This window comes from Aotus nancymaae, unplaced genomic scaffold (genome assembly GCF_030222135.1).
Source record: "Aotus nancymaae isolate 86718 unplaced genomic scaffold, 86718_ANA_hifiasm-v0.15.2.pri h1tg000015l_0, whole genome shotgun sequence".
NCBI classification, from domain to species: Eukaryota; Metazoa; Chordata; class Mammalia; order Primates; family Aotidae; genus Aotus; species Aotus nancymaae.
In genome coordinates, this window is record NW_026988426.1 from 1,766,650 (window position 1) to 1,789,631 (window position 22,982).

Here is a 22,982-nt window from a genome sequence, read left to right on the forward strand (position 1 = left end):
AAGTTAAGGACAGAATTGTAAGGGAAACTGATGACACTACGGTTGTCGGTTAAAAGTGCTCTATCAAGCAAAAACATGGAATTGAGAAAGTTCAGAATTTCTTTGCACACTTTTTTTTCCCTTTTTCCTTTAAAAAAAATGTAGTAAAAGCTGGGTGCAGTGGCTCATGCCTGTAATCCCAGCATTTTGGGAGGCTCAGGCAGGCGGATCACGAGGTCAGGAGATTGAGACCATCGTGGCCAATATGGTGAAACTCCATCTCTACTAAAAATACAAAAATTAGCTGGGCATGGTGGTGTGTGCCTGCAGTCCCAGCTACTCGGGAGGCTGAGGCAGAAGAATCGCTTGAACCCAGGAGGTGGAGGTTGCAGTGAGCCAAGATCGCATGACTGCACTCCACCTTGGTGACAGAGCAAGACTCCATCTCAAATAAATAAATAAATAAATAATACAATTGTAGTAAACTACTGTCAGCCCTACATATCTGTGGATTCCACATCCATGGATTCAACCAGGGATCAAAAATTTTTTGGCTGGGTGCGGTGGCTCCTGCAATCCCCGCACTTTGGGAGGCCAAGGTGGGTAGATCACATGAGGTCAGGAGTTGGAGACCAGTCTCAGCTTCTTGGGAGGCTGAGGCATGAGAACTGCTTGAACCCGGGAGGTGAAGTTTGCAGTGAGCCGAAATCGCACTACTGCACTCCAGGCTGGGTAACACAGCAAGACTCCAGCTCAAAAAAAAAAATTTTTTTAAAAAAACATACTTGCATCAGAACATGCATAGATTTTTCATTACTCCCTAAACCATACAGAATAAAAACAATTTACATGGCCTTTATGCTGTATTAGGAATTATAAGCAATCTAGAGATGTTTTAAAATATACAGGAGGATGTGCATGAGGATGACTTTCTTATTTTTTTGAGACAGAGTCTGTCACCCAGGTTACAGTGCAATGACACAATCTTGGCTCACTGCAACCTTCGCCTCCTGGGTTCAAGCGGTTCTTCTGCTTCAGCCTCCCAAGTAGCTGGGACTACAGGAGTGTGCCACCATGCCCAGCTAATTTTTGTATTTTCAGTAAAGATAGGGTTTCGCCATGTTGCCCAGGCTGGTCTTGAACTCCTCCACCCACCTGACATTCCAAAGTGCTGGGATTACAGGTGTGAGCCACCACACCTGGCATTATTGACATCTTAACAAAGTTATCTTCCAATCTATGAACATGGGATGTCTTTTCAATTTACTTAGGTTTTAACTTATTTACACAGTATTTGGTTTTCAGCAGACAAATGGCAAGTCTTTCACCTACTTGGTTAGATTTATTCTTTTAGATGCTATTCTAAACATAATTGCTTTATTTTGTGGATCATTTGTGGCTGGTATATAGAAACATAACTGCATTTGTGTGTCAGTCTTGTACCCTAAAACTTGGCAAAAAAATTGATTTCCTAGCTCTAGTGGCTTTCTTGTGAATTCTTTGCCATTTTCTATCTGTAGGAGATAGCTCTGCCTGCTCCTTCCAATTTGGATGCGTCCAATTTCTTATCTATTAGCTCTGGCTTATACTTTCCAGTACAATGTTGAACAGCTGTGGTAAAAGTGGGAATTTTTGTCTTGTTCCTGGATCTTAGGGGAATTCTTACATATAGTAAAATGCCCTTCTGTATCAGTTGAGATGTACATATTTTTTTTCCTCTGTTCTATTAATGTGATGTGCTACACTGATTGATTTTTTTATGTTGAGCCACCCTTCCCTTCCTGAGATAAATTCCACTTGGCTGTGGTAAAGAATCCTTTTATTATGCTCTTGGGGCCAGGCACAGTGGCTCACGCATGTAATCCCAGAACTTTTGGAGGCCAAGGTGGGCAGGAGTTTGAGATCAGCCTGGCCGAAATGGTGAAACCCCATCTCTACTAAAAATACAAAAATTAGCTGGGCATGGTGGTGCATGCCTGTAGTCCCAGCTACTCAGGATGCTGAGGCAGGAGAATCGCTTGAACCCGGGAGGTTGCAGTGAGCCGAGAGCACCACTGTATTCCAGCCAGGGTGACAGACTGAGATTCTGTCTCAAAAAAGAAAAAGAAAAAGCTGTTGGATTCAATTTGCTAATATTTTGTTGAGGACTTTTACATCTGTATTCATAAGGGATATTGGTCTAGAGTTTTCTTGTAGTGTTTTTGTCTGGGTTTCAAATCACAGTAACGCTAGCCTCAGAATAAGTTAGGAAGCATTATTTCCTTTTCAACTATTTGGAAGGGTTTGAGAAAGACTGGTATTGATGGAATTCACCAGTGAAGCCATCTGGTCTTGAGCTTTTCTTTGTTGGGACATTTTTGATTTTTGATTCAATCTTCTTACTAGTTACCAGTCTATTCAGATTTTCTGTTTCTTCATGATTCAGTCTTGGTAGGTTGCAGAGTTCTAGGAATCTATCCATTCCAACTAGGTTATTCAATTTGTTGGCATACAGTTGTTCAAAATACACTAATAATCTTTTATATTTCTGTAAAATTGGTAATAATGTCCCCTCTTTTCTGATTTTAGTTGATCTTTCTAAGTCATCTAAAGTTTTGTCAATTTTGTTGATCTTTTTTGAAGAACCAACTCAGCTTCATTGATCTCTATCATTTGTCTAACCTTTCTTTCCTCTGCTATAATATTCATTTTCTTAACTGCTGTTAGCTTTGGATTTGGTTTTTTCTTTCTAGTTCCTTAAGGTATAATATAGGTTGTTCACTTTGACCTTCTTTTTCATATAAATATTTGCAGCTGTAAGTTTCCTCAGTCACGGTGAACAATCCTTCTTAGCTCTGCTTTCACTACATTCCATACATTTTGGTATGTTGTTTTCATTTGCATGTCTCAAGATATTTTCTAATTTCCCTTGTGATTTATTCTTTGACCCATTGGTTGTTTGTTTGAAAGCATCTTGTTTCATTTCCACATATTTGTGAATTCCCAGTTTCCTTCTGTTACTTATTTCTAGCTTCATTCCGTTGTGGTCAGAGAAAATACTTTGTATGACTTCAGTCTTAAATTTATTAAGACTTGTTTTATGATCTCTCTGGAGACAGTCTGTTCTGGAGAATGTTCCATGTGCATTTGAGAAGAACGTGTATTCTGCTTGTTGCTGGGCAGAGTGTTTTGTGTATGTCTGTTCGGTCCAGTTGATCTATAGTGTTGTTCAAAAGTCCTATATTTCCTTATTTTCTCTGACCACAACGGAATGAAGCTAGAAATAAGTATTGATCCTCTGTCTAGTTATTCTATTAATAATTTATCGAAAGTGGGGTACTGGGCTAGGCGCAGTGGCTCATGCCTGTAATCTCCACACTTTGGGAGGCTGAGGCGGGTGGTTCACTTGAGGTCAAGAGCTTGAGACCAGCCTAACATGGCGAAACCTGTCTCTAATAAAAATACAAAAATTAGCCAGGTGTGGTGGGGCCTGCCTGTAATCAGCTACTCTGGAGGCTGAGGCAGGAGAATCGCTTGAACCCAGGAGGTGGAGGTTGCAGTGAGCTGAAATTCTATCACTGCACTCCCGTCTGGGTGACAGAGCAACACTCCATCTCAAACAAACAAACAAGTTGAGTACTGAAGCTTCGTACTATTAAAATGGAGCTATTTCACCCTTCACCTTTGTTAGTGTTTGCTCGACTCTCTGGGTTTATCCTAGTTGGAAAATCGTTGAGCTTCCTAAATTTGTATATCCATTTCTTTCTTCCAATTTGGGAAAGTTTTGTCCGTTATTTTTTCAAATAAGCTCTGTCCCCTTCTGTCTCTCTTCTCTTTCTAGAACTTCCATAACGCCTGAATTGGACATCTTGATGTGTCCCATAAATCCTTTGGGCGCTTCATATTTTCTTTTTGCTCCTCCAGTTCAGTGATTTGAAATGATCAGTTTTCTAAGGTCTCTGATTCTTTCTTTTGCCTGTTTGAGTTGGCTGTTGAACCACTGTATTGAATACTTCATTTACTGTATTTTTCAGCTCCAGAATTTGCTTCTTTTAAATAATTTCTATTTTTTGTTGATATTCTCATTTTGTTCATACATCTCTATCCTGATCTCCTTTAGTTCTTCATCATGTTCTCCCTTAGATCTCTGAGCATATTCAAGACAACTGTTTTAAAGTCTTTTCTCACAAGTCTGATGCCTTTGTTTCTTCAGGGATGGTTTCTAGAGATATATTTTGTTCCTTTGAATGGGACATGGTTTCCTGTTTCTTTTTTTTTTATTCCTTGTGATTTTTTTTTTTTTAAACTGGGCATTTGCAAAAGCAGTCATCTCTTCCAGTCTTTAAAGACTGGTAAGGAAAACCGTCACTAATTCAGAGGGTATATCCTAATATTTGGTATCAGCCCAAGGTGACAGCTTAAGGTCATCTCAGGTCTTTTTGGGTCCATCTCAGGTCCATTTTTCTTTGGCTTTTACCATATACATGGCTGCTTTTAAAAGTCTTAATTTCTCAAAGGGTCTTAACCCAGCTGCTTCTAAGGAATAAGATGTTCTCTTATATTATTCTGCCATAATCTCTTGTGCCAGATATCCACTGTAGTCCCCCGGCAGCTTTTACATGTCACGCCTGCCACTGCCTTCCATGGCTCTTGATCTTAACTGTCACCTTCCCTGTTTAACCTCTGAGTCAGGTGACACAGAAACCAGCCCTTCTCAGGCAGCCGAAAGACAGGGCAGAACACTGCAGCCAAGTTCTGCTCTGCTCCTTCTGGTGCAAGGGAAGAAAACTTGAAATTGGGCTGCTTCCTCCCAAACAAGCACACGGTTGTGCCAGGGAGGGATGGAAGAAGGGCAAATAAAAATGACAAACACACTATTCTGAATGGCTTTCTCTTGATTGGGTGTTCGCCTGGTTGCTATAGATCTTTGACTGGTTTCTAGAGCGCCTAGTGAGTGCCTAGTTACCTTTCTTTCCCTCAATGTTTTCTTGAGGAAATGTGGCCCTGGAAGCTTCCTGTTCCGCCATCTTTAATCTCTGTCTTGATTGCAGAATTCAATCCATTTTACATTTAAAGTACTTACTGATAAGGGACAGTGGCTCACGCCTGTAATCCCAGCACTTTGGGAGGCTGAGGCGGGCAGATCACGAGGTCAAGAGATTGAGACCATCCTGGCCAACATGGTGAAACCCCGTCTCTACTAAAAAAATACAAAAATTAGCTGGGTGTGGTGGCGCATGCCTGTAGTCCTAGCTACTCGGGAGGCTGAAGCAGGAGAATTGCCTGAACCTGGGATGTGGAGGTTGCAGTGAGCCGAGATTGCACCACTGCACTCCAGCCTAGCGACAGAGCAAAACTGTCTCAAAAGTAAAGAAAAAAGAAGGGACTTCCTTCTGTCACTTAAATATTTTATTTGGGTCTCTCATTTCCTCCATTACTATCTTTTGTGTTTAGTTCATTTTTTATAGTAACATGAGGATTACACTGGATATTCTAACATTACAACAACCTAAACTGAATTTATATCAACCTAATTTGAATAACTTACAAAAACTCTGAAAACTGCTCCTGTGCTGCACTGTCTCCCTTACTGTTACCGACATCACAAATTACATCTTTATACACTGTGTACCCATTATTAGCAGTTGTTAATGGATCTGTCTTTTGAATCACATAGAAAATAAAAACTAGAGTTACAAACCAACATTAGAGTATACTAGGTTTTATAACTGTCCATGTATTTACCTTTACTGGTGGTCTCTATTTCTTCTTACAACTTGAAGTTCTAAGTTTAGTGTTCTTTTAAAGAAGTTTAGTGTTGCCGGGTGCGGTGGCTCAAGCCTGTAATCCCAGCACTTTGGGAGGCCGAGGCGGGTGGATCACGAGGTCAAGAGATCGAGACCATCCTGGTCAACATGGTGAAACCCCGTCTCTACTAATACAAAAAATTAGCTGGGCACGGTGGCGCGTGCCTGTAATCCCAGCTACTCAGGAGGCTGAGGCAGGAGAATTGCCTGAACCCAGGAGGCGGAGATTGCGGTGAGCCGAGATCGCGCCATTGCGCTCCAGCCTGGGTATCAAGAGCGAAACTCCGTCTCAAAAAAAAAAAAAAAAAAAAAGAAGTTTAGTGTTTAGCATTTCAACCTGAAAGACTCCTTCTAGCATTTCTTGCAAAGAATGATAATGAACTCCCTCAGCTTTTATTTATCTGGGAAAGTATTGATTTCTTCCTCATTTCTGAAGGACAGTTGTTAGATACAGAATTCTAACAGGTTTTCTTTCTTTCAGCAGTCTTAATATATGAGCCCATTGCCTTCTGACTTCCAAGGTTTCTGATGAAAAATACGCTGAAAATCTTGAGAATCTCTTGTATGTGATAAATTACTTCTCTCTTGCTGCTTTCACGGTTCTTTTTTGTCTTCAGTGAAGTGTCTTGGTGTGTGTTTCCTTGAGCTTATCCTATCTGGAGTTTGTTATGCTTCTTGGGTTTGTAGATACATGTCTTTTACCAAATATGAGCAGTTTTCTGTTGAACTTTCTTTAAATATACTTTCTGCCCTTGTTTCTCTACTTCTGGTCTTATTTATGGTATTCCACAGGTTGGTTCCTTAGGTTTTCATTTTTTTTTTTTTTAATTCTACTTTAGGTTCTGGGGTACATATGCAGATCATGCAGGATTGTTGCATATGTACATACATGGTAAGGTGGTTTGCTGCCTTCCTCCCCCCATCACCCGTATCTGGTATTTCTCCCCATGTTACCCCTCCCCAACCTCCCCAGTTCAATCGTTTCAACTGCCCTAGTTTCAAGTTCACTGAGTGGTTCTTCGGCCTGCTTAAATATTTTGAACCCCTTAGGCAATTTTTCATTTCAATTATACTTTTCAGTTCCAGAATTTGTTTCCTTTTTATAATTTCCGTTACTTTACTGATATTCTCATTTTGTTCATATACTGTTCTCCTGTCTTTGTTTTCTTTTAGCTCCTTCAGCATCTTTCAAACAGTTGTTTTAAAGTTATTGTCTAGTAAGTCTGCTGTCAGGACTTCCTCAGTGATGGTTTCCATTGATTTGTTTCTTCCTTTTCTATTTCTTCATGTATCTTGTGATTGTTTCTTGTTCAAAACTGGACATTTGAATCTGGAAATCAGATTCTCCTTTTTTTCCCCAGCATTTACCCTTGTTTCCCCACACCAGCTATTGAGGGTATCTCTGGATCAGCTTGAGGTGAAAGCTTAAAGTCTTCCCATGTCTCTTCTGAGTGTGCGTATTTCTCTATGTACGTGCAGTGGCTTTCTAAATTGCCCTGTATACACTTTTATTTCACAGTTTATTTGAATGCTCTGCTCAGGGTCTCACAAGGCTGCAATCAAGGCGTCAGCCAAACTGTATTCTCATCTCACAGCTCGACCAGGGAGAATCTTCTTGCAGGCTCCTCCAGGTTGTTGGTGGAATTCATTTTCATGTGGCTTTGTGACTGAGGGACTTGGCATCTTACTGGCTGTTGGCAGGAGGCCCAAGTAAGTTGTCCACACACTTGCTTTTCAATATCCTAATCCTTAAGCCTGGCTCCCCAAATGGAAAAACAGGAAAGAAGAAAAACAACTGAGGCTGTTCCTTAAATCCTCTGGAAGCCACTTCAGCCAGTAGGGAATGCAACAATGGCTGCCACCTATATGTCTGCACTTCTGCAATCAAAACACTGAACCTTGATATGTGGAGGACAAGACTTCCACCCTGGCTTCAGGAAGTCATGCCAGGAACACGGGCATGGCTGCCTACCACAAGACTCAGGCTGGGGAGACGCTAATATCCTAAAGGCTGAGATTGACCAAAATTAACAGCAATTTACCAGCCAAGAGTTTCCTTGGAAGTTGCAAGCATTCAATGAGACTCCAGAGTTCCAAAATAGTTACCTCAGACAGATTCTGCCACTCCAATTTTTGTCTCAGTGGGGAGAGAGATTCCTTCCTCTTCTGTCCCCTTCCTGATCGTCACTCCTGTCGTATCTGCTTTTATTATTTCCCACCCTGGCACGTTCCAGGAGAAGGTGGAGTGTGTCTGTGAGCTTAGCCAGCAGACACAGTCCTGTACTCTGACGTCTGTGAGACGATGCTGTGCTCTAGGTTAGGGAACGTGTGTCTGGCTTGTTGGAGCATTTTCTATAGTCAAGAGTCAGAATGTTTTCAGGTTTTGATCTCAGTGTTATCACTAGGTAGCTGGGGCTTTAAACAAGTTGGTCTGCCTGTCTGTGCTCACATCTATCCTGTCTACTGTCTTTGTGATTTTTTTTTTTTTTTTAAGATAGAGTTTTGCTCTTATTGTCTAGGCTGGAGTGAAAATGGTGTGATCTCGGCTCACTCAACCTCTGCCTCCTGGGTTCAAGTTATTCTCCTGCCTCAGCCTCCCAGGTAGCTGGGATTACAGGTGCCTGCCACCACACTCGGCTATATTTTTAGTAGAGATGGGGTTTCACCATGTTGGCCAGGCTGGCCTCAAACTCCTGACCTCAAGTGATCTGCCCACCTTGGCCTCCCAAAGTGCTAGGATTGCAGGCATGAGCCAATGACTTTTTTTTTTTTTTTTTGAGATGGAGTCTCCCTCTGTCGCCAGGCTGGAGTGCAGTGGCACGATCTTGGCTCACTGCAACCTCCAACTCCCTGGTCCAAAGGATTCTCGTCCTGAGTATCGGACTACAGGCGTGTGCCACCACGCCCAGCTAATTTTTGTATTTTTAGTAGAGACGAGGTTTCATCCCATTGGCCAGGATGGTCTCGATCTCCTGACCTCATGATCCACCCACCCCGGCCTCCCGACATGCTGGGATTACAGGCATGAGCCACTGTGCCCGGCCGAGCCAATGACTTTTTAAAAACATGCTCTTTTGAAACGCTCTCTTTGTTCTTTCCTGTTCCCTTCTACCACCAAAGCGCTGCAGCTCCCTCGGGTAACCATGGCGTCCTTGTCTTCTGAATTTTACCTGATGATCACGTACAGATAGATATATGTGTACACATTTTTTGTGTGCACGGATTTTTTTTCCCCATGTCTATGCTCTCAAAGAGGATGACTTTGTTGAGAGCAGAGCTAGGATGTAGGATCAAGTACTGGCTTTGCAACATGACCTTGGATATTACCCTGATACAAAACCCAGGCGCCAAAAGAAAACTACTAACTAATAGCCCCTGTGAATATTGACACAAGATTTTCAACAAAATACCAGCAAACCAAATTCAACAGCATATTAAAAGGACTATACACCATGATAAATCGGGATTTTTTCCTGGGATGTGCCAAGGAGGAGTCAACAAATGAACAGGTTAAAGAGGAAAAACCACAAAATCATCTTAACTGATTTGACAAGATTTATCACCCTTTCAGATAAAAACTTCCAACAACTAGGAATAGAAGGAAACTGCATCAACATAATAAAGGCCATTATGCAAAACCCACAGCTAAGATCACACTTAACGATGAGGAATGAGACAAGGATGCCTGTTTCTGCCCCTTGTACTCAACACAGCAGTGGAAGTTCTAGCCAGAACAATTAGGCAAGTGGGGAAAAAAAGTCCAAATTGGAAGGGAAGAGGTAAAATTATCTGTTTACAGACGACATGATTATAGAAAATGCTAAAGAAAACCAACTATTAGAATAAACATTCAGCAATATTGTAGGATACAAAAATCAACATATAAAAATCAGTTGTGTTTCTGTACACTAACAATAAATAATCCAAAGAGGAACTAAAGAAAACCAATCCATTTACAGTGGCATTAAAAAGAATAAACAGGCACGTGCTTAACCAATGAAGTCAAATACTTGTATACTGAAAACCATAAATCATTGATTAAAGAAATTATAGGCTGGGCACAGTGGCTCACGCCTGTAATCCCAGCACTTTGGGAGGCTGAGGCAGGTGGATCACGAGGTCAAGAGATTGAGACCGTCCTGGCCAACATGGTGAAACCCTGTCTCTACTAAAAGTACAAAAAATTAGCTGGGCATGGTGGCATGTGCCTGTAATCCCAGCTACTTGGGAGGCTGAGGCAGGAGAATCACTTGAACCCAGGAAGCAGAGGTTGGAATGAGTGGAGATCACACCACTGCCCTCCAGCCTGGGCAACAAGAGCATAGCTCCATTTCAAAACAAAAACAAAAACACAGTCACCAGAAAAGGACAAATACTGCATGATTCCACTTATATGAGGTCCCTAGGGTCATCACATTCACAGAGACAAAGTAAAATAGTAGTTGGCAGGGGCTGGGGGAAGGGCTGATGGGGAGTGGGTGTTTAATGAGGACAGATTTTTCCGAATGGGAAGATGTACAAGTTCTAGAGACAGATGGTGGTGAAGGCACATAATGCCACTGAACTATGCACTTAAAATGAATTCAAATGGTCAATTTTGTGTTATACATACCTTACCACAAGAATAAAAATAAGTCTGATAATAGTACTTGCCTTGAAATGGCGTTTGGAGAATAATGGTGTTCGGAGGTTGCAGTGAGCCGAGATCACGCCACGGCACTCCAGCCTGGGCAACAGAGCAAGACCTTGTCTCAAAACACACACACAAACAAAAAAAACCAACATTTTAGCGGAAACAGAAAAAGACATCCTCAAATTTGTATGAAATTGCAAGGGACCCCAAATCCAAAACAGTCTTGAAAAAGCAGCACAGAATTGGAGAACTTACACTTCCTGGTTTCAAATCATACTAAAAAGCTCCAGAACAAAACACTCTGGTGGCGTACGGACAGACACAAGGATCAACCGAACAGAACAGAGAGCCCAGAAATCGGCTCTCCACACTGTACACAGTCAACTAATTTTTTGACAAGGGTGCCGAGACCCTTTTTAACAGACTGTCTTTTCATCAAAATGATGCTGGGAAACCGGATATCCACAAGTGAAAGAATCTGGCTGGACATTTAGCTTATAGCATATATACAAATTAACTCGAAACGGACAAAGACCTAAAGTTAAGTGTTAAAACTAAAACTCTTGGAAGAATATGTAGGGGAAAAGCCTCATGGCATTAGATTTGGCAATGATTTTTTTGATATTACATGAAAAGCATAGGCAACGAAAGGAAAAATAAATCGAACTACATCGAAATTCAAAATTTTTGAGCATCAAATGACACTATCAACAGAGTGAAAAGGGAACCCACACAATATCAGAAATTATTTATAAACCGTCTATCTCCAAGGGATTCCTATCCAGACTATATAAAGAACTGTGAGTCAGCAACAAAAACGACCCAACTGAAACATGTAGAGGACTAGAAATGACACATCTCCAAAGAAGATATACAACTGGCTCACAAGCATATGAAAAGCTGCTCAGCCTCACTCATCAAAACCGCAATCAAGTACCACTTTGTGCCTATTAGGATGGATGTCATAAAACAAAAACAAACAAACAGAGCATTGCAAGTGTTGGCAAGAATGTGAAGACACGGAAAACCACACATATTGCTGGTGGGAACGTAAAATGATACAGCTGCTATGGAAAACAGCATGGCAGTTGGTCACATAATTAAAGACAGAATTCCTACGTGATCCAGCAATCCTACTTCTGGGTATATAACCACAGCAACCAAAACTAGGGAACTGAAGAAATATCTGCAAGCCTGTGTTCACAGGAGCATTATTCATAGTGGACAAAAGCAACAACCCAGCAACCTAAGTGCCCATCAATAGACCAATGAATAAACACAATGTCTACACAGACAAGGAAATGCAATTCAGCCTTAAAAAGAAAGGAGAGTCTGACACACACATGGATGAGATTTGAGGTCACTGTGCTAAGTGAAATAACACAGTCACAAAAGGCTGGGTGCCGTGGCTCACACCTGTGATCCCAGCACTTTGGGAGGCTGAGGTGGGTAATTGCCTGAGGTCAGGAGTTTGAGATCAGCCTGGCCAACATGGTGAAACCCCATTTCTATTAAAAAATACAAAAAATTAGCTGGACGTGGCAGTGGGCACCTGTAATCCCAGCTACTCGGGAGGCTGAGGCAGGAGAATCCTTGAAACGGGAGGCAGAGGTTGCAGTGAGCCAAGACCACGTCGGTGCACTCCGGCCGGGTGACAAGAGTGAAACTCTGTCTCAAAACAAAAACAAACAGAAAACAGTCAGAAAAGGACAAATATTCCATGATTCCACTCAAATGAGGTCCCTAGAGTCATCAAATGCAGAGACAGAAAATAGAATGGTAGTTGGCAGGGGCTGGGGGAAGGGCTGATGGGGAGTGAGTGTTTAATGAGGACAGATTTTTCCGAATGGGAAGACATAAAGGTTCTGGAGATGGATGGTGGTGAAGGTACATAATGCCACTGAACTGTGCACTTAAAATGAATTCAAATGGTCAATTTTATCTTACACATACCTTACCATAAGAATAAAAAGAAGTCTAATAATAGCACCTGCTTTGAAATGGTGTTTGGAGAATAAGGGCACAGTTTCTGTGTGGTCTGGACCCTCCTCACTCTGGAGCCGGCAGCCTCCCGGGCCCAGCTCCCAGCAATGCTGTGCTAGGGTGGACAGAACTGAGGCTCCTGGTCACTGAGTTGCTGCCTGAAGGGAGCCCGCCTCCAGCTCTTTGATCTTTCCACATGGAGCTCAGGAGATGCCGGATCTTCACTGGGGAGGCGGTATCTCCCGCTTTGGCCGTTCCAAGGTTGGTTTTCCCAACAACCAGAGGGAGGGCGTGGGTGAGCCTGGCAGGGAGCCAGGCTTCTTCCTTACCAGTAGCACCAGCTCCAGACTCCATTCTCCAGCGTGAAAGACAAATGACCCCCAACCCTAATGCCACCCACATATCTACACAGACACCACGCTCCATGGAATGCAAGACAATTCACTCAGTGGTCTATACCTTGTCACACGCAATGAGGACGCTCGGAGGGGCATGGTCTCCACTCAGGCCTGATGCCAGCAGGATACCCATCCACTGCCTGACGAGCACACAATCACTCCTCATTTGCAAAGCACGGCTCCCATCATTCCAGAACCCATGACACAGTCTCACAAAGACAACTCTTTGCAAGGAGCTGGGAAGTAACTTGAGTCCTGTCAGACTGGCAAAAACAGCCTCCCTGTGGCCCAGGGAGTAGCATGGGGGCTTGGAGTCAGGCTGGATGGGTTCAATCCCAGTTTCTCCACAACTGCTTCAGATCTTGGACAAGCTTCTCACCTTCTCCGAGCTGGAAACTCCCCCTCAATAAAATGGGAAACAGCCCCTCTGGCCTGAGGACTGGAGCCCAGCACAAAGACATTGACTGCAGCTGCCAGCACTGCCCACTGCAAACCAGCCTGCACCCAGGTTGTAACCCAGCAACAGAACCGTGATCCAAAGCTGCCAACGGACATTAGGTCATGGCCCTTCATTTGACTCTGCGGTGGGATTTGAGTCATCTCAGCTGTAGGCATCATTTCATGGTTGCCTGAAACAATGGCAGGTAAATGGAAGGCAAGTAGAGTCAAGGGCTGGAGAAGGTTCTGTGGCCTGGGGCAGAGGCCCAGTGAGGGCTCCATGTTGCCCCATGCCCTCGGTCCTGTAAAGGGCCATCTTCCTGGAAGAAACGTCACACTTCCCAACAGGCAAGTCCTTTCCGATTCAGGGCCATAGCCCTGGAGTGGGAACCTCATCCCTCTTCCTGCGCTGTTTCTGGCACAAGGGCATGTGCTCCTCGGGGACTGCCCCTCCCATGTGAGGGCAGGCCTGGCCACGGTACACACTGGATGAAGCACAAGGAGGAGGTGGAGCTGGGCGCAGAGTGCTTCATGCTGAGCCTCCGGGCATGCTTCAGGCACACTCTGCACACGCTCCACACATGGATGTTACATGGCAGCAGCCTGGAAACACATCAACACAGCTGAGGGCTCTGGGTCCCGGCACCCTGACCCGCTGCTGAGGTCGGGCCGCCATTCCTTGTCGCTGTGACTGCATATGCTCTGAGCTGGTTTCCCACGCCCCAAGTCACAGCTTCCCCTGTGATCACAGCAGCACTGTGCCTGCTCGGGCAGTGCACGCCATCACCAAGAGGCTACAATGAGGAGCCCACACTGCCTCTGGGGCCTCTGTTTCCCAAGGGGCTGAGGGACGTTGAGAGGGAAGAAACCTCTCATGGAAACAAGCATTTTAACATAAATAATGGACAATAAACCCTTTTATAAAATATTTATTCTAAAAAAAAAAAATCACACTGTACAAATTTAGATAGAACATTCTCAATGCTCAGATTTATAAAAATGTGAACAGAAAGACTGAAGTAGCAAAGGAACTTACATTTCTGTTTTGTCTTTTTAAATTAGGAAGGTAAAAGTGATTTTTCTTCAGGTACAATGATAGTAAACGTCTAGAAGACATCCAAAGAGCCAGAAATAAAAAGTGCAGGAGCCGCCTGCAGACTCTCAGTTCTGTCTCCTCCAGCGGAATCCAGGTGGATGTGGTGTGGCGCTCCCGCAGGGTGACCCAACCCATGGATCCACGCCGAACGCTCAGCAAGAATCCCAGGGCGAGCTGCGTACAACCTAAAACTCTGTGCTCAGAAAAACCAGCAAGATCAGTTCATCATCTCTTGTGTCTCAAACAAAATGGGTTTTCTGTACACTTGTTACAAAGGTCTGTACAAAAGCACGAAGCTGCTGTGAGGTGTTAAAAATGGACGGTTGGGAGCTGCTCGTACGGTTCCGCCTGTACATTCACAGAGGGAGGACACCATAAAAAAAGGACTCACCCAGAAATTCCAGACTGGAGAATCCTGGTTTCTTAAAAGATCATTTAAAAGCTTGGAGTAAGTTCCAGCTCTACCATTTCTAACCGCCTCGCCCACAGTCGTCACCAGCTCCCTCTTTCACACACAAACTGTCAGGAAAGTAACCGCAACCCAGTGAAACTGCAGGACTTTCGTGAATAAAATGAACGAGGCGGAGAGAAGTGGTAAAAGCCGCGGGCTCAGAGCCTGGGGGTCCCTTCACATTCTGGGTGGCTGAGGCGGCCGCGGTCACAGCCAGGGGTGCCAGGCGGGGTCCATGCGGCACAGGTTGTCCAGGCTGTTTGCCGCAGCCACCAGGGTGTTCACCTTGCTCTCCCCGCCTTCAAACTGGGCGAGGTTGTGCAGGCGGGTCATGATGGCGGTCACGGCTTTCTGAACTAGGGACACGAGCTGCTGGCTGTCCATGTTCTCTGGCTGCCCGGCGGCCGAGAGAGGAGAGGATGTGTCCTCCTGCGTTTTTTTGTGCCAAGCAATGATCTCGTCCCGGAGCACGGTTTTCAGAATGCCATCCACCTGCGTGAGGGAGATAATGTGAGGACTTGTGTTGAACCAAGAACAGCCCAGAGGGGCGGCTTCCTCACAAGGCAGGGCTCAGCCACAGCGGCCACCCAGGGCCACCAGGGCTGCTCAAGCCTCAGCACTGGGCCAGGCCATGTGCCCTCAGGACGGGCTGGGGAAGCCGCTGGGGGACACATGCCCTCCTCCACTTGAAGCAGCAGCCAGAAGGCCTCGGAGCTGGGCAGCACAAACCTGGGTGGCACAGGCGGCCACCTGCGATTGGGGCTCCATCTGCTTATTTACTCGACGCCTTCCAGTGTCTGCTGAGTGTCGGGCAGGCCTGTTCCAGGCACTACAGCCGAGAGTGAACCAAAGAGAAAACCATCCCCTGCCCTCACAGCAAAGAAGGACGTAACCCACGGGGGTGCTGGCCACGGTGGGAAATGCAGAGCCCACGAGGCAGATAAGCAGCTCCCGCAAGGCCGTGACGTGCGTGCACCTGAGCGGCTCTGGGCTGCTCCCGTCACCAGACGATGTGGAGACCCACCTTGAAGTTCGGCTGCGCGAAGCACCGGGCCACTGCGATCATGGACGCCGTCAACGGGCCGGAGACGCCAATGGTGGTCAGAAACTCAGAAATGTTGGGAGTGAGGCGGAACGGGACGGGACGGTTGGCATCCAGGTCTCCAGTCGCGTCGTTTATGTCAAATCGAAAGTAGGCAACGTTCAGTTTGCCAGTGTCCTAAATTTCAGAAGGAGACACTTTAGGAACTTCAACAGAAAGGTGACGTCTTGAGGAGAGGATCTGGCTGTTCAAACCAGCTTACCTGAGCGATCTGTAACATCTCGGGGTTGAGTCTATTTAAATGCAGGACGAATTCCGCAAAGCCTATGAGAGCCAGCTGAATGGTGAACATCTTGCGGAACGTCCAGTAGTCCGTGGCGTTGGGGAAGGTATGCAGTGCCCACTCCTTCAGCATGCTGCGCGGCACCATGTTACTCTGAACCTCCTTGAGGATGTCGCGAAGGACCTGAAGTACATCGATCCATGATACTTCCACCTAACTCACTGATTTTTTTTTTGCAAAAGAAAAACTCTCAAATTGCAATTAGTCTTTAACTCAGAAGCAAGAGTAAATTCTGGTGAGAGATTTGACACATGCATTGTTATCTGACTGAACACGAGGAGGCACAAGATGGCTCTGTTTCCCTCTGGGGTTTGCTGCCGTCCCCTCTAAAGCACCAATGCAGCTGGTCTGTGCCAAAGCCTGTTACCTGATACGTGACACCTGACGAGAATGCAGGTGAATATCGAAACACTTCCACCCTTGCTCACCACAGAATTTATCAGACCAATTAACACAACAAACAGCTGACGCCAGCAGCGCCACTTCCAACCAAGACCGTATACCGAAGACAAATGTTTCACAAACTGAAGGAGCTGCTGTACCCACACACGCCACACTTGAGACTGATCTCTAGACTGGAGACTCATAGACCACTGCAGGCACCACCACTCGGTAAGAGTTTACTGAGTTAATGGAGCTCCTGTTCGACCATCTGGTATAGGCTCGGGGTCTTTTCTCAGTTAAGTCCAACCCCCACGCTCCGAATGGCCGTGAGAAAGCAGGCCCTTCCGCTGGCAAGAACAAGGCAGGCCGCCCACGACACATGCAGCTTGTTTCCTCGTCTGTCAAATGGGAAGCACTTCTGAGACCTCAAGGATTTCCAAAATCTGCTCCTCAAGCAGTGAGCATGCTGCCAAAACCCATCAAAATCAACTTTTTCAGAACTCTAGAAATTAAAGGCTTGCAACAGTCTAAGGAAAAGGCTGACTCCTGGTGAGAACAGTGAGTGCACTGCCAGTTCACTGTGCGCCATTCCCACTCACTTCTCCCCAGCTCCACAGAAGCCTGGAAAACCAGCCGCCTCACCACTGTGGGAGCTGTGAAAACCAGCAGCCTGGCCAGGCGCGGTGGCTCACGCCTGTAATCACAGCTACGTTGGAGGCTGAGGTGGGAGAATCGCTTGAACTCGGGAGGTGGAGGTTGCAGTGAGTCAAGATCACACCACTGCACTCCAGCCTGGGCGACAGAGAGAGACTGTCTTTAACATACAACAAAACCAAACAAGCCTGGGCAGGGTGGCTCATGCCTGTAATTCCAGGTTTGGAATTACACTTTGGGAGGCTGAGGCGGGCAGATCACCTGAGGTCGGGAGTTCAAGACCAGCCTGACCAACACGGATAAACCCCGTATCTACCAAAAATACAAAATTAGCTGGGCATGGTGATGCATGCCTGTAATTCCAGCTACTCGGGAGGCTGAGGCAGGAGAATCGCTTAAACCTGGGAGACAGAGGTTGTAGTGAGCCCAGATCGTGCCATTGCACTCCAGCCTGGGCAATAAGAGAAAAACTCTGTCTCGAAAAGAAAGAGAGAATGATGGAGCAGAATTTACAACAAAACAAAAAACAAGAGGCACAGAGAGGAGGAAGCAGCTCTGAAGCTGGAGTCCTCTGTGCTGTGTGCATCTCCCTCTGCCTACAGGCCCTGGCAGCTGCTAACCTGGAACAAACAGCCTGGTCGGTCACTCATGCTGTTTAGAAACAGGATGACTCTGAGGTCGGCACGTGTTTGTCACTGGCTTCCACGCTGTCGAAAGTTAATGTTGCCTTAAGAGAAAAACCCATTCCTCTCCTGCAAATACCTCAGAGCTGCCCACCATTCACAGAATGAGCAGGCTGTGGCCTGTGCCACAAAAAAGTGCTGGCATCGATTCCCAAGAGAGGCCATGAGCTCTGTCAACAGAGGTCGATCAGAAACAGGGATCCACGCCTCTGCCTGCACAGAGCTGGGAGGCAGCACCTGACCCCGTAGCCTGGAACACCTTGGGCCCTGCAGTGCCCTGGGCCATGGAGCATAGGGTGGGCTCAACCTTTCTCAACCAAACTAAGTCCTCCAGGAGCCAGGAGAACTGGAATAAGTCCCTGCAAGACTTGGGCAAGGTCACAGCGTCCACCTCTGTGGTCTCTCCTGCTTGGGACCCACACAAAGGACTTCAGGTGCACCTGGGGAGAGGCCAAAACAGCTGCTGCTGGGTGCTCCACACAATCCCCCAAAAATCTCATCCAGAGCCCATACCCGCCCTGCCTCCTACCAAGAGCAAAAACGTGCAGGTGAAAAGAGGGCCTCTGGGGGCTGCAGGCAGGGCCACCCAAGACTCCTGCGGGACCCACGCTCCCGGCTCAGGCAACCCAAACAGCTGGGCCCCGCACTCCAGAGTCTGTCGCTTTCTGTATTTTAGAAAGTATGGACAGTACACATACTGCACATGGCCTAACGCCCCAGCAGACCAGGTGAGGTGGATGAATGCAGACTGCAGTCAGCCTCCCATCACCTCAGATCAGATGCGGCTGCCAGATGAGACTGCCAGAAACTTATTTTAAAATTCTAACTTCAGAGCTTCTTTGTAAGTACAGGCAGAGGACAAGGGGCCTCTCCAAGGTCGAGGAATGACCCGTGTCCTATCATGACAAACCATCACAAGCATCCTCTCACTAAGGTCAATGGCTGTCTCTCTACCATCTCACGAGTCTAATCAAGTTATCTTAAATGACAGAGGTGGTCCCCAATGAACGCCTGCATGTCTCCCGAGCACCCGTGTCCCCGAGCACTGCTGCACGCAGGAGGGCTGCAGGCGGCAGCTCAGCCCCCAGCCCGGCCCCGCCCCGCTGCTACCTGGTGGCTGGCCTGGGTCCCCCGCGCCTGCACCGTGGCCAGCCGGTCGTAGTAACGGGAGATGGGGTTGTCATGCTCGATGCCCTTCTTGGCACAGCGCTGCTTGTAGATCTCCACCAGGGAAAGTGAAGAGGGATTGTCCTCCACGAGGCGCATCTGCGGGGAAACTGCCACGACCCGGGGCACTGGGAAGAGGGGAAGAGAAACAGGGCAGGTTGAGGGTGACCGTGGGCCAGCGCTCAGCGCCACTGTCAAGGCGTCACTAGGAGCAGAGCTGACCCGGCCCTGTGTGCCTCAGGGGGGCAAAGAAGGAAGCTGCACCACCCATTTACCCAGCAGATGGCACGAGGCTCTGATGGCACGAGCTGATCGTCAGCCTGTGTTCACAATCAGAAATGCTTTAGAAGGCAATTTTAAAAAGATGTCTTAAAAGAAAACAAAAATAAAGAATAGCCTGTAGTCCCAGCTACTCGGGAGGTTGTGGTGGGAGGATTGTTTGAGCCCGGGAGTTGGAGGCTGTCATGAGCTGTGATTGCACCACTGTACTCCAGCCTGGGTGATACAGAGTAGGACCCTGTCTGAAAAATAAGAACATGGCCAGGCATGGTGGCTCATCCCTGTAATCCAAACACTTTGGGAGGCCAGGGCAGGAGGATCACTTGAGGTCAGGAGTTCGAGACCAGCCTGACCAACATGGCAAAATCCTGTCTCTACTAAAAAACACAAAAATTAGCTGGGTGTGGTGGCGCATGCCTGTGGTCCCAGCTACTCGGAAGAATCACTTGAACCCAGGAGGCGGAGGCTGCAGTGAGCTGAGATTGCGCTACTGCATTTCTGTCTGGACAACAGAGTGAGACACCCTATCAAAAAAAAAATAATAATAAACAGACTCTGCCAAATGTTCAGTCTTAGAGGCTTTCCTTAATTAGAGTCTACGGGAAGAGTCCAGCCCTCCTGCTCTGAGACAGCTGCTGGCTAATGACGCAACCTTGTCTTTCAGCACATAGGACGGCTATGCCCCATCTTTGGAGAAGCAGGAAAATCATCCCTGAGGTCATCTTGTGTGTTCTGTCCAGAAAAGGAAAGCCACTGGCATCAACCTGATCATCCAGCCCCATTAACGTGTAAATCCCTGTCCACACATGGTGACCGGCACTGTTCCCAATCACCATTTGGTATCTGAGATGCAGTTAATGAACCGCCCGCCCAACAGGATGCTAACCTGCCCTGAAACCCACTCCTGTCTGAGCTAGCTGGAGGCGGCAGAAGCGCTGGGTGGCCACTCCAGAGCCTGCCTTCCCAATGACGTCACCTTGGGGAGCAGCACCAGACTTGTGTGCAGTCTCTTGATGCAAAAGTAGAGTAATAGTACCTACCCCAGAGGGTTGCTTGTGGATTAAATGAGATAATATTTTATGAAGATATTAGGTTCAGATACCTTGTTGAAATAAAGTTGGAGGGAACTGAGAGATTTCCAGAAGACGGCAGATTAAGCCTCCCCGGTGAGGGTCCCAATGGTGGCCGTGTCCAGGCTGCTGTAACCTCTGATGTGGAGTCAGGGGTGCGTGAGGTGCACAGATGATTCTGACTTCTGTGAACCAAGTGGCTAATTCTGTCCAATGTCAGTTAAGCCACAGCTGATGGCTCGCTGTCCTGGCTTCTACCCACAGAGAAATCCCCACATGACTCCAGGACACACATTAGGACTGCCAGGCCGTGCTAACCAATGTTGAAAAGCAGAGAAATCAATAACCCACAGCTGGGGTCAACACTAAAGGTCATGTTACATATGTGTTAAAACACACACAGCTTTCCATGATGCATTCTGAGCTTTCTTCAGCCTTTTTTAAAAAAATCTACTTATTTTGAGATATAGAACTTAAGGGTCAGAGATTTCAGGTCAAAAGGGGCTGGATCACGGCTTAGGTGGTGAAAGAAAGTTCCCATACAGGACTAGATGACATGCACTGCAGTGGGCTCTCAACCCCAGGGATTAGACGCTAAAATGTCATCACAGTGATTCTCGCCTCTGGGTAACATTATAAGCATCACATCTGCGTGCCGTGCATAGAGTCAGACCACTCACGATAACTCAAAGATAAAGACTTCACTCAGAGGTTGCTTCTTATCAGCTACTTGTGCCCCTGATAATCTCTGTGGCCCTAACTGGGCAGCCAGACTTCCCTGAGTCCTGTATTTCACCCAGGAAGGAAATTCAGGGAGGGCCCAGAGTGCAGTGTGTGACATGGCTCGAGGTGTGCTGGAAACCTGGTGCGTGCTGCTGCTCCCAGGCTAGGCTCGGCCGGGTCCCCCAGACTCCCTGGAGGAGAAGTAAAACAGCAGCACACTGGCAGGCGCCGGCTCTCCCAAAAGCCCGCTGCATAGAGCGCGAAAGGCCTTAGAACAGGGGTGTCCACTCTTTTGGCTTCCCTGGGTAACACTGGAAGAAGGATCATCTTGGGGCACACATACAATACGCTGACACTAACAACAGCTGATGAGCTAAAAAAGAAAAAAAAATAGCAAAAAAAAAAAAAAAAAAAAATCTGGGCTGGGTGTGGCAGCTGGCCTGTAATCCCAGCACTTTGGGAGGCCGAGGCGGGTGGATCACAAGGTCAGGAGTTCAAGACCAGCCTGGCCAAGATGGTGAAACTCCATCTCAACTAAAAATTGCAAAAAAAAAAAAAAAAAATTAGCTGGGCTCAGTGGCACGTGTGTGTAATCCCAGCTACTCGGGAGGCTGTGGCAGGAGAACTGCTTGAACCCGGGAGGTGGAGGTTGCAGTGAGCTGAGATCGCACCACTGCACTCCAGGCTGGGTGACAGAGCGAGACCGTCTCAAAAAACAAAACAAAACAAAATCTCATAATGTTCTAAGAAAGCTTACGAATTTGCATTGGACCACATTCAAAGGCAACCTGGGCTGCATGGAGCCCGCAGGTCGGACAAGCTCGCCTTAGAGAAAAGGTGGACACAGCTCTCATCTCTCAGAGTGAGAAGCCTGAAAGCCCTGAGCTGCTCCTCTTGCTGAGGCCTTCCCTGCTAGGCACAGACTAGAACGTTCTCTGGGGATGCAGGTGGACCCTCAAAGGCTAAGGTGAGCTGCCTGTGGACCCTGCGAAGCGTGGCTCTCACACCTACCTGTGAAAAACAAGTGCCTCTTGGTGGTCTCCTTTCTCTTCTCCAAACAGGGGTTCAGCAGACGTAGCAGCTGCAACACGCGCTCCTCCCGCCGCGACTCTGTGAGGCAGGCGTCGTTCATGACGAGGTATGGATAGATCTTGCCATTGTGCCCCCGGATGTAGAGCCGCCGGGCTGCGGTGTTGTGCTTCTGCACAATCTCCACCCGGGGCATGAACCTACCAAAGCGAGAAGTGTGAGGCGCGCGCCCTGTGTCTCTGTTACCAGTCCTTGTCTTGAGAAGAAACTAGAGTCGTCAGAACTGTCACGGGAAACAGACTGCGTAGGTCAGTGGTCGTTTATCAATTTATCTGTACCCTGTCTCACCCTGATATGTGGAAATGGAGTCACAATATTTTAAATTCAGCAGCCAGAGATGGAAGTCGAGGAGGAGGGACAGCTGGCCAGCACAGGAGCCAGATTTGGAGGAAAGGGCAGCTAACCTCTGGCTGTATGGGAAAGCAGAGCTGTGTCTGCCTCAGAAATAAACATGAAACACTTAACCGCTTCAAAGCCCTTTCTGTATTTCAAATGAGACACAGCCCGCTCTGGGAAACACTACAGTCGTCTGATTCTGCCTGAATACTGTTCTTCGAGGGTTTACAAAAGATGGGACATGCTATGTTTTGTCTAGTTCTATGGTGACTCAGAAGAAGGTCTGCTGAATGCAAACCTGAACTGCATTGAGGACAGCTAACCGGTCAGGGCAGGCAGAGCTTCTAAGGTGCCTGACCACTTAAATCCTAGAATCGTCTTATGTTCTCCCATGTCACAGAATCCATGTCCCAAATTCCACACAGGGCAGGGTTAGTTCCACCTGACA

The 22,982-nt window shown here is 46.8% G+C and overlaps 1 protein-coding gene across 8 annotated transcripts in view; it reads right to left on the reverse strand.

The window, feature by feature from the left end:
• Window positions 1-22,982, reverse strand: part of TRRAP (transformation/transcription domain associated protein) — a 168,688-nt gene that overhangs the window by 21,945 nt on the left and 123,761 nt on the right. For 4 of the 8 annotated variants that reach the window (XM_012455505.2, XM_012455503.2, XM_012455499.2 and 1 more), the window contains 5 exons: window positions 22,121-22,338; window positions 18,981-19,165; window positions 16,069-16,272; window positions 15,789-15,983; window positions 14,131-15,256 (listed from right to left, as the gene is read on the reverse strand). In XM_012455505.2, coding sequence (XP_012310928.1) covers window positions 14,972-15,256; window positions 15,789-15,983; window positions 16,069-16,272; window positions 18,981-19,165; window positions 22,121-22,338 — 1,087 coding nt within the window. In that variant the 3' untranslated portion in view covers window positions 14,131-14,971. Of the gene's footprint in view, window positions 1-11,973; window positions 12,067-14,130; window positions 15,257-15,788; window positions 15,984-16,068; window positions 16,273-18,980; window positions 19,166-22,120; window positions 22,339-22,982 lie in introns of those variants that run through there. The other 4 variants (XR_010342808.1, XR_010342807.1, XR_010342806.1 and 1 more) reach the window with 2 other exon arrangements.